This window comes from Myodes glareolus, chromosome 9 (genome assembly GCF_982192425.1).
Source record: "Myodes glareolus chromosome 9, mMyoGla1.1, whole genome shotgun sequence".
In the NCBI taxonomy this organism is placed as follows: Eukaryota; Metazoa; Chordata; class Mammalia; order Rodentia; family Cricetidae; genus Myodes; species Myodes glareolus.
Genome location: NC_142034.1, coordinates 35,887,220 through 35,904,261, shown reverse-complemented (window position 1 = coordinate 35,904,261; position 17,042 = coordinate 35,887,220). Strand labels below are relative to the sequence as shown.

Here is a 17,042-nt window from a genome sequence, read left to right as displayed (position 1 = left end):
GACTCGAACTGATGGCATATGCTTCCCACTTTAATGACACTGTGCCCAAATTAGACAACTCCAATCACAACCTACTAGATGGGCTCAAACTGAGGAACATTTCGCAAAATTATACACAACTATACCTTTCTAAAAATGTCTTGAAATACAGCACATTCTAGATATAAAAAATTTAAAGGCAAGTAGGACCACTAAATGTGACTGTTGTTTGAGCTATATTTTCATAGTCAACACCATTGGAAAAAATTGGTTAAATCTGAGTAAGACCTGAAGTAAACAAGTTCTGTTAATTCCCCGCTTTCTAAAAACTCTAACTGTACTGACTTACCACACCACACAGGACACTGTTATTTTAGGGAGTCCTGTCTTTATCGTTACCAAGCTCTAGAACTATAGCTTGTTTGATGCAGACTGTTCTGAAACAAACTGGTTTGGATGTCGTTCTACAATTTCCTAAGTAAACTTTGCCAGGACAACTGCTTTGTTCTTGTTTACTTGAAGAGATCAGGAAAACCTTGATAAGCCAAGGGACCAGGAAATGTGGTAGAGGTAAACCAGTGCCAGAATATAGTTTGGTTAAAACTGTGAACACACTGCTAAAGGACCACATGAACCATAACCATACACAATCTGGTAATACGCACACAGAACAAAATGCTAACAGAAGGCACACAACCAAACAAAACCACACTACGTCAAATAATAAAAGACAATTCCCCCACTAATACAATGGCTCAATTTCTGTCATCACTTGGAACTACATTTGTGCCTATTAAATAATAGGTTTGCTCTGCTTCATCCACCCAGCAGTTTTTACATGAATCACAAATCATCTTCTGTACAAGCACACCCAAGGAAGATGTATCCCTTTAACGCCTAGCAAACTTGGAGCAGAGCTCTTTAGCAGCTACATCAGCTGAAAAGTAAAATACAAGAAAGCTTGTGTTTCTGACAGCATTACTTAGGACTCATGTTTCACAATTATTGCTTGGCACCACACTTTTCGGATCCTTCTTCTTTGTTTCATCTGAACTGAGACAACGTCAGCAAGCATGAGATACTGTGTTCCAGACAAAGCTACTTTCTCAATGCTCTATGTACAGTTCCGCTAATTCTTGTAACATGAAGGACTTATTAAGATTAAAGGACTTATTAAGAATTTAAAGGTTGAAGTTTTAGAGACCTACAGTTGTTCTATAGTCATTATTCTACCATTACTTCCCGAGTACAGGTATTTTAAAGTATTTCATTCAGCCTAATTTCTTCTACCAACACCAAACGTCCTCTACCTTCCTCCAGCACTAAACACATAGAAAAAATGTTGAGCTGTCACTTCACTAGGATCTTCCTGGAAACTAGAAAGAAGAGTGTCAAAAACTGCAGTTGCTGTAGTCTGCAGGAAATGAGGAATGCTGAGAATGCAGCATGCCTGGGTTTATTCCATCAACAGGATGCCAGCCACTGTTTTTGTTGGCTCCACAAATTTCAAGCAACAAACAAACTTTTAAAGACTTTTAACCTTTGCTGATCCCACACTTAAAACATTTAGGTTTGTTTCTACTCTAGGTGAATCTTTGAAGGCATCACTATTTTTCTTGGGAGAACTTCTGACTCTTGGCAATAACTACAAATCGAATGCAATACAAGCGAAGATCTACAGACAGAGACAAGGACTGAAAAACATTAGCTTGACAGCACGAGAGTCTCCTAAATAATTTTTCCTACTGGTAACCTACTATTGACTGGGAGTTTTGTTGGCTTGTTTTGTTTTTCTTTTTCTGAAACAGGGTTTCTCTGTATAGCTTTGGCTGTCCTGGAACTTACTCTGTAGACCAGGCTGATGTCCAACTCAAGAGGTCTGCTGGCCTCTGCCTCCCAAGTGCTGGGATTAAAGGTGTGTGCCACCACTGCCCAGGTTAATGTATTGAATTTCTGTTTTGTTTTTTTCAAGACAAGAGTTTTTCTGTATAGCCCTGGCTGATCTGGAACATGACTGGGAATTTAAAAATGTTAAATTTGACTTATTCAAAGGAAAAATCCAATGATCAGATGAAATACTGACTTTGAAGACGGAAATGGCACACCAAGATTACGTCCTTTCTTGTATAATGGCCACTGTGTAGGCAAATAACACACCAAAGGGAGGGAAAGGGATTTATTTCAAGGCTCAAGAATGTAAAATTTAGTGTCAACATAAAGACCCTCAAAAGCTGAGACAGGACTGAGTTCAATGCCAGTGTGCAAGCGCAAGCATGAGGTCCTGGGGTCAGTCCCCAGGATTGTAAAAACCTTTCCTGTACAGCTGGGTAGACACCAGAGTTTCTTGGTATGGCTACCTGAAAACATTTTCTATGTCATAATTCCAACAGTACGCTGCTGCCTACACTCATTTAAATTTTCTACCATATGCTAACAGATCTGTTAAGAAATTAGATATCATGCTGTCCTACTCATTTCTGCTTGAATTACTAATTTATAGCATAACAAATTTACCAGTTTATCAAGTGCTACAAGTTACAAAACCAGAATCATTTTATTTTACATATTAATTACTGAAATATTTATTTTCTCGTGGCACAAATGCCGCAAATCTCAAGCTCACATAATGAATAAAATTGCATTCAACATCAAGAGTTAGTGACTAAAATATTAGCATTTCAAGGAGTTCAACAAGATTGTAATCACTATATAGTTTATTTGTCTTCATTTAATACCAACTGAGCACCTATTATTTTGAAATGATTTTTTTCTTTTCTTTTCTTTTATTTATTTATTTATTTTTTTGGTTTTTCAAGACAGGGTTTCTCTGTGTAGCTTTGGCACTTGTTCTAGACCAGGTTGGCCTCAAATTCACAGAGATCCACATGCCTCTGCACCTCCTGAGTGCTGGGATTAAAGGCGTGCACCACCGCCTTTTTCCTTCCTTCCTTCTTGCTTTCTTGCTTTCTGAGAAAGGATCTTAATTTGTAGTTCAGCCTGGCCTACATACTGAGACCTTATGCCTCAATCTCCCAAGTGATTTCCCCATGTTCATTTTCAATCCAGTATTTTAAGTATAACTTTTGTCAAACTTTTACTTTCATTAAATTCCAATTTTATCACTAAGGAAATTGAAGGGGGGAAAGTAGATTTTAGGCTTTTAGAAACTTGTATTTAAATTGTAGATCATGCTTTCCAAAAGAGGAAAAAAAAACATTTCAGTAAGTACAATCACTGGAACAGGTTTAAAAAAAAAAGAACACTGGTGTGGTGGAACACGTCTTTACTCCCAGCACTTGGGAGGCAGAGGCAGGTGGAGCCACACTGGTTTACACAGCAAGTTTCAGGCCAGTTAGGGTTATACAGTGGGACCCTGTCTCAAAAAGACAAAGAAGTATCTTGTTTTGTTTGGTCAAAGAGAAATCAAACTAATCTTGCTTCCTTCATGTAAGCAAAGCTTGTTTCCACAATCTAAAAATAACTTGTATTTATTTTGGTCACTTTAATTCCTAAATATGTAACCTGTTCTTGGCTAGGCATGGTAGTACATGTCTGTAATCCCAGCACTCAAGAGGCTAAGACAGGAAGAGGCCAAGCAAGTAAGCACCATATTGGGCTACACAGCAAAATCTTGCCTTCCCCTGCCCATACACACAGCAGAAACAAGATCAAACACAATGTATGATTCTTTTATATAAAATAGCCACAAAATTAAGTTCTTAGTGACAGAAAGTGGATTATCGGTTTGCCGTGCAATGGAAAGAATGAGAGGAAGATAGATTGATTGCTCAACAGGTAAAATTAACATCCCAGACAATGAAAATGTTCCAAAAATATACACCTAAATGACGTCACACTTAAACAAGTCGTTCAGTTTTTATTTGCTTAATTATTTATTTAGAAATAGGGTCTTCCTATAAAGTCTTGGCTGACCTCGCACTCAAATCCTCCTGCCTCAGCACCCCCAGAGCTGAGATTATAGAATGAGTGCTAAATTTCTCAGATTGTGCCACAAACATAGCACTGAATGCTGTTCACATTCATTATCATACTAAAACAGCTAATTTAGGTTTCCTGAATTTTAACAAAAACAAACAAACAATCTTGAAAAGGCTAGGGAGTTGACTCAGAAAACAGAGATTATGCTTAGCAGAGGGAAGGCCCTGGGCTTTACAACCAGCTAGTCAACACATATACACACTAGCATCACTTGCAAATGCTTAGCCCCTTTGAAAGCATAAACTCAGCTTAGACAGACTTAAATAATTCAGTCATTTGACTTTCTTTACATACAAAAAAGTAAACTTGTGTTGGAGAAATGGTGCAGAAGATGAGCATTCCTGCTCCTCCAGGGGACCAGAGATCAGTTCCCAGCACCCATGTTGGGTGGCTCATAAGTAGTGCCTCTAACTCCAGCTTCGGAGGCCTCTTCTGGCCTCATGGGTACCCCGAATCTATCCCCTACTTATTAAAATAAAAAAATAGCAACTTAAAAATATTTTTTATTGATTTTTATTGAGCTCTACATTTTTTCTTTGCTCCCCTCCCTTGTCTCCCCTCTCCTCTTCAACCCTCTCCCAGGGTCCCCATGGTCCCAATTTACTCAGGAGATCTTGTCTTTTTCTACTTCCCATGTAGATTTTTACACATCACATTTCAGAAACTTTAACTTTGCTATGCTTTGAATATAGTCCCCCCCCACACAAAGTTTACATATAGGAAACTAAAACCCAAATCATATATAAATCATATTGTTGTAATGGTGGGCCTTTGGGGGTATTATGGTTTTAATATGAAATGTCTCCTACAGGCTCACATGTTCAGTTACTTGATCCTCAGTTTCTTGGTAGCTTTATGTTGGAATTCTGGAGAAGTGAGGGGGACAGCACCCGCTTCTAGCAGTCATGACATGAAGAGCCCCTTCCCTCAATCATGAGGAGTAGACACCTACTGCCATGATTTTTCTTCCCAAGAATATGAACCCAAACAACCATAGACTGAACCCCAAAACCCATTTCAACCTTCAGGTCACATTCACAGATATCTTGGTCACAGCTACACAAAAAATAACACAGAAGGTAACAAAGATTAGATGAGGTGACATCGCTCTATAAGAGACAAGCCCAAAAGTTACTCTCCTCTTGCCATGTGATGCCTTCTGTAAGCAGACCCTTGCCAAATGCAATGTTCTTGCACTTGTCACCTCCCAGAATCATAAGAAAAATAAATTTCTAGTCTTTATAAATTACATGTTCTCGTGTGTTCTGTAATAGCAACAAAAATCAACAAACACTATTTTCATAAGCATTTTTTAAAATATCAGTGCTTTTATTAGTACCAGAAAATCATCTCTATCCCAAAGTGCTTTTTAAAAATCCATTATGGTAGCACCAAGTGGTGGTGGTGCACGCCTTTAATCCCAGCACTCAGGAGGCAGAGGTAGGCAGATCTCTGTGAGTCTGAGCCTAGCCTGGTCTACAGAGTGAGTTCCAGGACAGGCACCAAAGCTACAGAAAAATCCTGTCTCGAAAAATAAAAACAAACAAACAAAAAATCCATTATGGTTGCATTGGAGAGATTGCTCAGTGGTTAAAAGCACTAGCTGCTCTTCCAGAGGACCCAGGTTTGAATCTCAGCATTTGTATGGCAGTTCACAATCATCTGAGCTCTCTCTCTCTCTATATATAAATGTATAATATATAATACATATTATCTATTGATATGCTTATTAAATTTATTATGGTACAACCACAAAACTTTTAGACATGCTTCAAATTTCCATGTGCCTATCAGGGAATTTCCTCCCATTTGTCTTAGGATATAAGTTATCAGGGAATAGTTAAGATGTTTGTGACATCCAACATTTCCAATTGTGAGACCACATAAAAAAGAAGAAATTGTAAGATGTATAAAGTAGCCTTATTCAAATACGGGTGATTTCAGGCACATGGTAGTTTTTGTCAAATAATGTTTTGGTGTTCAAATAAGTAACTGTGAGAGGCTTAATAACAAGCAGAGTTCTGTTTTTCCAAACACAGTCTTGGTATATAATCATGGCTGGCTTGGTACTCAATACACAAGGTAAGCTGGTCTCAACTTGGACCATTCCTCCTGCTACCATGTCAGCCTCAGCAAGGCTCTTTTGCTGTAAAATCTAACTAATAGCTACAATAGCGCATGGGTTGAGTGTGTGCCTGTGTGCCATGACACCCGTGTGGAAATCAGAGAACAACTCTGTGGAGTTGGTTCTCCCCTTCCATTATGAGTTCCAGGGACTAGTGAGTCATCAGATTTCCACAGCAAGCACTTTTTCTTGCTGAGCCAACTTGCAGGTCCTCAGTAAGACTCTTAAAGCAATTCTTTCCCAAAAGATGTTTTAAGGTTAAAAGTCAAACAAACACCCAGGCGGTGGTGGCACACATCTTAAATCCTAGCACTCAGGAAACAAAGGCAGGGGATCTCTATGAGTTAGAAGACAGCCAAGGCTATGTAGAGAAACCTTATCTCAAACTCCACTCCCCCTACCCCACAAAAAAAAAAAAAAAAAAAAAAAAAACACCAAACAAACACAAATCCATCTTGTCTACATTTTGATATGCCCAAATACAAACTTGCAAAGCGGGGAAAGAGATGGGTTTTATAGACTTACAGGTTTCTTTTCACCTAATTAATCATCCTCAAATTAAAGTCCATTCAAAGTTCTATAAGCCTATATACTCATAAATTCTACAAGTTGAGCATGTGTAGTCTTTTGGTGGTTTCTCAGATGAGCCAGCTGATCAGAAATAAATGAAAGCAACTGTTAACCAACTCCCACTTTTCCTCTACTATGATTCCTGTTTCCGTAGATGAAGATCATCAAAACACTGTCATCTCTACGACCCTCTAGTGTGCATCACCATCGGGTTCTTCCCTTCCCTACTCCAGAAGTAGCCTAGGTATAGAAAACGGGAAACATTCTGGCAAAACTCCAAGATTTTGGCTACAATAACTGGGCAGACTGTAGTTTTCTCTTTCAACATGCCATGTATGTGTACCTTGAGTAGATAAAAGGACACTTCTCCAAGAGAGGTGAGAAGGATTAATATTTACAAGGTCTAAGTATTATACCAAACACACAACCTGTACTACAGTCTAACTTCACAGTTGCTGAGCAGTATGCTAATAAATGAGGAAGTTGGGACAAGCTAAAATCCTGACACAATCAAATAAAACCCAGACTGGCATTTTCCAGAACTGTACACTGCAGTTTAAAGTTTCAAGTATGATAAAATGTGGTTTTAATGAGTTTTGTTCCTATTCTTGCAGAAATAACCGGGGAAAAAAGCCTACTTTACCTAACTTAAAAGCAAGCAAATAAACAAATGAACAAAAACAACTTACCTATTAAGTCATAACAGGAAGTACTAACATAGCTGCCTCCAAAGCACAACCCGACAGATCTGCAACCATTTTCGTTCCTATCCCTATTCCTATGATACTCAAGCTGAGCAAGCATATTCTACTCTTCCCTCCCTGATCCTCAAGTACAACAAGGTCTTCTAATTCAAATTTTGCATTAGTATAAACCCCTAAGCATGAACATACAGTGATATAGACAACAGTGGCTTCTGAATGGAACACACTCTTGTCATTAAGAAAAAGGCAACAGTACTAAGTACTAAGTCCCAAAACTTCTACCTAATGAGGGATACAAATAATTCTGGTCACAAGTTAACTTGATCCTAATATATTGTGGATATTTTATCTGAGAACTTAGAGAAAACCTTCTTTAAAGTATCATTTAAATAATTAAAGCAAAGAGAAAATATTGGCTCATATAAAAACTATTATGCCCCCCAGACATGGTGGCACATGCCTGTAATTCTAGCCCTTGGGAGGCTAAGGTAAGAGAATGAAGAATTCAAGAACACTTAGTCTACATAAGAAGAAAGACCCTATCTTCAAAACAAAACCACCTAAACTAAAACTGCTGGGGCTGGAGAAATGGTTCCGCATTAAGAAGAAGCACTAGCTATTCTTCCAAATGACCTGGGTTCAATTCTCAGCATCTAAAGTGTAACTTTCAATTATCTGTACTCCAGATCCAGGGGACCCAAAGCCCTCTTCTGGCCTCTATGGGCATTGCACACATGTGGTACACATACCTACACACAGACAAAACACTCAAATGCATGAAAAGAAACACTACTAAATGTATGAATTAAAGAACACCTCAGTAAAACAAGCAATAGTGGCGTATTTTTTTTAATTTTTATTATGGTGTACATATGCATGATCACTATCTGTGTGGTCCCATAAGTTTACTGCTGTAACTTCAGCTTTCCTATCTATAAAGTAAGGGTAATCTCATCTATCCATAGACATAAAACATTTAGTAAGTTTTTAGTAAGTACATAGTAGGTATTTAAGTAGTGGTAAAAGTCAAGGGAGTTTGATTTTGTAGCTCAAATCTGTGGGCAATTATCCAAGCTTTTGGCCATTCCTACAAGTTAATAACATTAGAGTAGATGAGCTGATGGCAGACGCCTAGAGGTATGATTGCCCCTGGCTTATAAGATAACTTGATTTCATGTAGTGTTAGCATGGCAGATATGTAAAAGGAATTCATTCTAGTATAAAGGACTACCAACTATGAACATATTTCCTACTCCAGTGACTATATTCACTTCACCATTACCACTAAGACCATGAGCTTGAGACCAGCCTTCTTGACTACATAGCTAAGATACACCCTATCCCCTCCCCCACCCCCAAAAAACCACAAAACCAAAAAGCAAAAGAGTAGGGTGCAGTGGGGCAAAGGCTGCTATCACTCTAAATGGAACTATACAATTTCAGCAATTTCTGAGCTTGCCTGGTCTACAGTGAGATTTAAGGGGGTGGGGGAATACACTAATAAAGGCCTGGTTCTAATCAACTATCAGAACATCAAGGAAGTTGGACATGGTGGTGTATGCCTTTGGAATCCCAGAACTAGGGAATCAGAGGTAGGTGGATCTCTTTGAATTTGAGGCCAGTCTGGTCTACATGAGTTCCAGGCCACTTAGGGCTACATAGTAAAATCCATTTTGAATAAAATTTTAAAGAAAACCAAAATGTTCAAAAATAGCAAAATACCATGATAGCAAATTTATACTGATTACATAAAATAGCATTTTCAGTGTAATGAGTTAAATAAGACATGAATTCCACCTCTCTTTTTAGTTTTAATATGGCCACCACAGTGTAAAGCAAAGTGGCTCACTTTTCTGGTAGTCAGCACTTGTTTCACTAGCCTGAGCCCTGCTTTGTTCACTGTTATCACATCATGGACCACACTTTAAACAGGTAAGTTTAAAGAGCTAAGATCAAAGTCCAACAGGAACCAGCAGCAGTAGGAAATCTGAGGAGCTTTTTGCTCTCTTTTTTAAAAGATTTATTTATTTTATTCACAGGAGCATTTTGCCTGTATATGCACACTGTCCTCGGAGGTCAGAAGAGCTTCTGGAATTGGCGTCACAGATGACTGTGGGTTGTCATTTGCGTGTGAGGAACCAAACCCAGGTGCTCTCAGAGTAACAATCACTGGGCATCTCTCCAGTCCCTGCATAGCATCTCTTAAAGGCAACCACTGTAGCAGTGCATGGTGGCAGGCCTAGAACCCCAACACTGAGGAGGCTTGAGTCTGATGACACCCTGAGCAAATCAGCAAGATACTGCCTCAAAAATAGATGGTTTATGGCCAGGTGTGCTGGTATGTGCTGTAATCCCAGCACTCTGGAGCAAGAAAGCAGATCCCAGAGTTCAAGGCCAGCCTGGTAAGCATAGTGAGCTCCAGACTACTAGATAGTGCTACTTAGTAAGACCCTGTCTCAAAAAAAAAAAAAAAAGGAAAGAAAAGAAAAAAAAGAAAAAAAAAGGGAGAGGAATGGAGGGAAGCAGGGAAGGGAAGGGAAAAAAAAATCATTCCATGCTTCAAAATACTGTTTTTGAACTCCTAGGTATAGGTCCCGTTCTGACTACGGTCCTGAACACTACCTCAGTCCTCTTTCATTGTTAATAAGAGAAAGGGCCAAGGACTGAGCGAGGACAGGAAAGTGCCTAACAACACAAAAGGGACGGTCAAGAATCTGCTGTTCTTGTCACTCTCTGGTCCTCATTTATCATCACCATGTCTCTAAAGAGAGAAATCCCAGCTATGATCAGAAACAATTGCTCCAACAGCAAACTACCAAATTCCTAACACTACAAATTTCACTGCATTAAAATGAAAACTATAGTTTTACATACTTTAAAGTATTCCCCAATCCGAGCCCAAGTATTTTCATTAAAATTAGCTCAACTCCTTAAAGCTGAGAAAACTAACACTTAAGAAAATTTTGAAAAAAATCTGTCTTCAGTTGAGAAACTCTTTCCATGGTAGACTAATTCCAGGCAATGTGCTCTCCTAGTCCACCTAGCATTTACTTCATCCCAGCAAAACCCTGCTTTCTCTTTGAAAACCAAAACCTTAGCAAGAATCCTACTATTCAACTCAGCAACATACTGCATGCCTGCATTTATGGAAAAAAGGGAGAACAGAGTGGGGAGATTTGTAGACAAAAACTAAAAGTAAATCTGCAACTCTGACAAAAACTCCATCACATAAAATATTTACGTTTATAAAATGTGATGTGATGTGACGTTCCAAGCCTTGATGATAGATCTTCATGAAAATAAAGAGCAAGTTTTGTTTTGGTTTGGTTTTTCGAGACAGGGTCTCGCCTGTCCTGGAATTATCTCTTGTAGACCAGGCTGGCCTAGAACTCACAGAGATCTGCCTGCCTCTGTCTCCCGAATGCTGGGATTAAAGGTGTGCACCACCACTGTCCGGCTTAAGAGCAAGTTTTTATTTACAACATCTTAAAAGTTTAAACTTTTAAGTTTCACAAGTTAACTCCACACTCTCTAGTTCTTCATTTCCAATTCTCCTGTGTGTTTTAGAAAACTGTTTTCTGCTAAGCAAAATGGCTGAGGCTTGGAAATCAAAGACTTCAGATGTTAGCTGAATAATCCTTACAAGGATGTGTTCAAAGAGAGGGGATAAAAACCTGAGGTCAGGAGATACATTATCTTGGAAGAGAACAATGATTAGGGCTTTTGTTGCAATTGACCACTACCTACTGGAATGGAATCCTACCAGCCAAGCCTAAGCTTAAAGTGTAACATGGTCCTAGCCCCCTCCCCCAAAAAAATCAACATTCAAGAGCTTCAAGAATACTTGTAAAGCTATTTTATAAATATTCAAAACCTTCACATTTGAGAAGGAAACAGTTGCAACTATTTGCAGAAACTGCTACTCACATGACACACCTGCATCAAATCTATTTTAATTAAGGACAAGTTTGGATTCCAATCTGTAGGACCATTCAACAATTCTTGTCTCGTATTTAATAGAAATGAAAAATATTACTCAACCAACGATCAACAAATAAGATTTACCAAGGAGCAAACCATTGTCATGGGAAATGATTAGCGACTGCCTTTGCTTCTCTTGCGTATGGTTTATAAACATGTTTGCAGAAAAGTCTTTATTTCTGGTGCACTTTAATGCATACAAAACCATTGTTCACTAGGATGCAGGAACAGTGCAAAGGCACTAACTGTTCATATTCATTTTTAACAGAGGGAACCCAAACAAGTTTGAACTAAGGACAACAATTTCTTTCTTGATCAGTATTGTCATTTTTTAGACCTTTGCATAATTGTGATCTTATTGCCAATTATTTATTATTACTATTACCGGACCACTGCATCTTCTTTCAGAAATTAGCCCTTCAGAAGACAGAGCTGAAAGCAGGCTCCCTCAAAAGGATATTTGGGCGAGATACCTTAATATGAATAAATAATGATGTTAAAGAGTCAGGACAAGTGAACCAGGAAAATCAGCAGTTCTGAAGAAGCTTAATTCAGCGAAGCCCTCCAATGGTCACCTGTCTAGGCCAACTGCTGGCATGCTGCCAGGCTAGACAATGGTGTACTGACTGACTCCAGGATAAGGCACAGTGGGGGGAAGGACGCCCCAACCTACTAAAAAGAAGTCAGTTACAGATCAACTTGTTTGGTACTGACTCAGAGCAGGTATGCACTACCAGGCTCTGCCGAATTCCACACAGCCCTCAGAGACATACTCCTGCCCTAATCCCACAACTACCTGCTAGATTCCAAAAGGCCACAAATAGCCTCTAAATAGCACTGCCCACCTTACAGAATCAAAGTGAAGCTAAGAGCTAACGCACCCCACGAAGAAACCGAGAAAGGAAAAATGTGTACATTCCCCTTGGGACCTTGACCCCATACTCCCTGAGGCTGACACCGCCCCTAGCTGCCCCTCTATTCTATCTTCTTTCAGTTCCCGCAGTGAGTGACCTTCGGTTCCTTATAAATCCAGGGAAGGCAAGACACAAGACTCCAACCCCAAGGTGCCTTTCTCGGTTGCGAACTGCAGAGGGAGGATGAAGAAGGTTGCTCCTCCCCAAGCCACCCGCCACACAATTTCTGGGTGCAGACTCGATGTGGAAATGGGACTAGACCGGGGGAAGGTGACAGCCCTGCATCGGCCCGGGATTAACGAGAATTCGCGCTCCGGGAGAAACGAGAGACAGTCTCTCCCACCTACCCCCTTACCCAAATGAATGAACTGGGTAAAATGGGGAGGGGGTCTAGTTTAGTATGCGCAGTTCTTGCAATTCAGGAAGCAGAATAAGAGGCCGTCAGACGTAAGGCCTGGCCCCGCCGCCCTTTGCACTCCGATTCGTCATTTCCATCCTAGTCTAATATCATTTAACCCTCTAAGCTTTTAAGACAGTATCCCTTCCTCCATCTACGCCAAAACCGAACCCCCCCCCCCCACTTCTCTCCCCTCGATCCCTTTCGGGCCAGGCCACCAGCTTCTTTTTCCCACTACCCTCGGAAAGGCCCTCAGCAGCCCCGACCCACACACACCTGGAGATGCTCCTGAAAACGAATTGGCAGAATCTGGGCCATGGTGCTGTCGGGGGGTATGGTCTCCTCCTGTCACTGGGGCTACGGGGCAGAGCCTGCCCGGGCTCTCCAAGGGAGAGGAGGAGAAGGGGAAGGGGGGGAGGCTGGGCTCAGCTGGATACTCTCCGGGGACGCAGGAAACTGGCAGGCAGACGAAAGAGCTTGGGTCGGGGGCGGAGGCTTCAGGGGCCGGGAGAGCCGCAATGGCGGAACCGGGAGCAGCGCAGACTCCGGAAACGGCTGAGCCCTGCGGAAGGATCCCGGGGCAGAACTCCGCCCAGCCACCTCACCCCCTCCGCCTTATGTAGCCTTCCACGAGCGCCGCGCCGCGGTCGGGCGTAGGAATTCAGGGACGCAGTGCGCGGAGCGCTCTCCGCCGCAGCGACAGCGGGGAAACAGAGGAAGCCAGGGACTACTTTTTTTAGACTCATCACTTTCCCCAGGCTTCGATTGCTCCCTCCTCCCCTCCCCCCTCCCTCTTTTTTTTTTTTTTAACATTTTGCCACATCATGCGACTCGGGGCGACCGACGTCATTTCCGCAGGCGCTGTAGGACCCACCCACGCACTTCCCGGTGCACGTGATGCGGGTAGGGAAGGGTCGGTTGACGGCTGCCAGAGCGGAGGGCGAGGGCTAGGGAATGGCCGCGGCTTCTGGGAATGAGGTGGCGGTTGGGCCCCCTGCCGGCGTGGCGGCCGGGGAGTGAGGAGAGTGAGTTCCTGAGGCGGAGGCCGCGGCGTGGGCGCCGGGGTGACTCAGGAAAACGGCCTCGCCGCAGCGCTCTTCGGGCGGCCTCCCCCGCCCGGTTTCACGCAGTGGGTGGTTGCTGACACCTCAGGGAGGGGGACCATGCCGGCCCGCCAGCCTCCCTGTCCTGACGCACGCCCTGCTGACGCGGGAGAACCGGCCGGCTCTCCGAGTTCCACCTCAAAGGACACTGAAGGCCATGTGAGCCGTCTCAGGCTGGCCCTGGGGAGCGCTACCGCGGACATCTTGGTGGATTTAGATCCGCCTCGTGTAGAGATCAGCTCGGCCTTAGAGACTCAGATGACTTGTTTAGATCAAGGGGGGGGGGGCTGCTGCAAGAGACCTCTGGGGCTTTCTTGGAGCGGAGGGATTGACTGTCACATGCGTTAGGAGGACGTTGCCTGTAGGAGCAGTGTGGGCCCTGTAAGCACTGCAAAACCGGAGCACCATGTCTTCCCCCTCCGTTAAGGTACCTACCTGCAGCATCACTAGCGACTGACAGAGCCCTTGATAAACTAGAAGATGTAGTGTTTCACAATAGCACTAGTGTAAGAAAGGTTTATAGAGTTCAACCCCATGCCTTTCGTCTTTGTATTTTTTTAATTCCTCTGAAAGTTCTTGAGAAGACTATTTTCCCTGCCCCTTTCCCCTAAAGAACATAAGTCCCCACTGAGTATACAATAATTTCGTGTAAGCAGTTTTGCTTAGAGAAATCTGCCTAGTCATTTTAGTTGCTTTTAGTGTCTCCCAACACCCCACCCCACCCCCAGATCTTGTCTTTCATACCTAGGCTGAGAGAAGAAACTGGCCAGTAAGAGGGCAGTCGGAGATGGTTGTGAAGAACCTTGCCACCATATTGTAGGATGCTCTGTTTGCATAATTTCACTTTATTTTACTAAGACAAGCACTTGAATGGGCTTTGTCCTGCAGCGTTTGATATGACCATTTTAATACAATGCTTTAAGTACTTTTTTAGAAGTGGGCAAATTCTAAATTAAAATTCTAAGGTAGTTACTTTTTTATTGCAGACATGCCAGTAGCTAAATCGGATTGCATTTTCAGTCTCAGAATTTGGGATGTAAGAACTACATCATTAACAGATCACCACAATTTAATTTATTGACAAGAGTCTTGCATTTTCATACAGACCCTGTAATTTTAAGTATATTTACACTCTCCAAAGCAATTGAGTCCTGAGACTGTTGTGTCATCACACATAGAAATTTCAAGAATCGGTTGTTTTCAGAAATCATTTAGGAAGAAGAAAAGTAAATTGTGATATCCCAAATTATTTTGCTTATTAATAGAACTGCCTTCTTGCCTGCCTGAGCTTTCTCACATCCTAATTATGAAAGACAGTATTGGGGAAAAACACTAAAAGCAGCTAAAATGACTAAGCAGATTTCTCTCAGCAAAGGCACCTTAAATTTAAAAGTTAGTGTGCTTTTTTTTTCCCCAAAGAGAAAAGGGCCACAAGATAATCAGTTGTTACCCAATGCTGGGGGCATTGTGTTACACACCTTTAACCCCTACACTGGGGAGTTCTGAGGCAACAGGACCTAGAGTTCAAGATAACCCCATCACATAGCAAGACCCTGTCCCACAAAACTAAAACAGCCCCAAACTGGCATGTCTTTTTAAGATGAGTAACTTGTAACGGAAGATGTGTATTATGAGATTGTGCTATCTAAGTATTGATACCACATGGAGACAGGAGAAAGGCAGTTCCCTGCCTTCAAAACCAAGTCTCCTAACCTGTACCTGAAAGGCATGGTTTTAGGTCCTGCCTTAAAACAGAACCCAATAAGCCCTAAAACAAATTCTGCTATCCAGAGTAATTCTTCTACCCGGAACAGACTGCTGCAATGGATGACTCATCAGCCTGGCTTTAGTTTCAGATGATTTAGTAAAGAAGCCATGTTCCTAAATGATCAAGGTCTGAAATTAAAGCTATTTTTATAGTATTATGAATAGTAGCCCCTTTCATACTAAGTGCCTTAAAAAATACATTGCTTATCTATTATTTTGAGTAATTCTAGTTTCTCAAAACCTACACAAGAAAACTATATTATTTATTAGTACTTATATTTTATGCCAGGAACTCTGAAGTCTAAATATGTATAACCATCCTGGAAAAATAAAAATCTAAAAACACCACTTTTAGGATGGGTGTGGTGGTACATACATAGACTTCTTTAATCCCAGCACTTGGCACTTGGGAGGTTTCAGAAGGTGAATCAGGAATTCAAGGCTGTTTTTCTGTTTCAGTCAGGTTGAGCTACAGGAGACCCTGCCTCAAAACAAAAACTTTGATAGCCAGAAATCTGCACCTGGTTAGGTGAGGCAGGAGGATTGATGGCAGTTCAAGATCAGCCTAAAATAGGAACACTTTCTTTTAAAAAAAAGTGAATGAATGAAAAGACAACCCTTTTGTTGTAGGATTCCTTCCTAGTTTTTTACTTTTTTTCTTTTTTGGCTTTTCAAGACAGGGTTTCTCTGTGTAGCCTCAGCTGTCTTGGAACTCACTCTGTAGACCAGACTGGCCTCAGACTAACAGATCCACTTGCCTCTGCCTCTCGAATGCTGGGATTAAAGGCATGCACCACCACCGCCTGGACACAGTTGTTCATTTTAAGACAACCCCAAAACTAAAGTTTTTTTTCAAAAAACTGACTTTTTAAAAAGAACAGCTTAAGCTAACCACACTGTAAAAGTCACAGAGTAAAGGCATTCCTCAGATAGTCAAAGATTAATTTGAAAGCAGAACTCTAAAACTAATGCTTCATATCAAATATAATTCAGATTTTAATAAAATCATGAGACACACTTTGGAATTACACAGGTAAGATAACTGATTTTGTCATTTAAACAGCACCTCTGAAATTCCTCAGCCTTCTAGGGCTACTGATATAAATCCCAACAGGACTAGTCTAAGGCTTTAGCTTTTCATGCAAGATAAAAGAACACCATAGCACTTGCCTCTAAGAAAATGAGTATTGCTTGGGTCTCAGGAATTTGGTCAACATACTGTTTCAGTTCTTTATGATCAGGCAAAGTTCCTCAACAAGGATGAGGGTGGACAGAAACATTTGCAAAGCAAAGTTTAGTATGAAATGGAGTTTATAAGCTATCCTTCACTGTCAAACTTACTTTGAGCCACTGTATAGACAAGATTTATAATGTGTCAGAATGGCAGTAAGGTCTGAATGGAGTATTCACCTTATTAGCACGCGTATGTTGCAAGTGGGAGGCTAAGACTAGCTTGGTGGGAACCAACCAATCTGGTTACATTAAATAGGTCCCTTCCATATT

The 17,042-nt window shown here is 41.3% G+C and overlaps 1 protein-coding gene and 1 long non-coding RNA gene across 4 annotated transcripts in view; one reads left to right on the top strand and one right to left on the bottom strand.

Moving 5' to 3' along the window:
* The window catches only part of Cltc (clathrin heavy chain), a 61,412-nt gene extending 48,172 nt beyond the window's left edge, over positions 1–13,240 (bottom strand). For both annotated transcript variants that reach the window (XM_087910140.1, XM_087910141.1), the window contains exon 1: positions 12,946–13,240. In XM_087910140.1, the coding sequence (XP_087766266.1) occupies positions 12,946–12,987 (42 nt within the window). In that variant the 5' untranslated portion in view covers positions 12,988–13,240. The remainder of the gene's footprint in view (positions 1–12,945) is intronic.
* Positions 13,241–13,310: 70 nt separating this feature from the next.
* The window catches only part of LOC146893239 (uncharacterized), a 30,395-nt gene continuing 26,663 nt past the window's right edge, over positions 13,311–17,042 (top strand). For both annotated transcript variants that reach the window (XR_015738773.1, XR_015003737.2), the window contains exon 1: positions 13,311–13,572. This is a non-coding gene — a long non-coding RNA (uncharacterized LOC146893239). The remainder of the gene's footprint in view (positions 13,573–17,042) is intronic.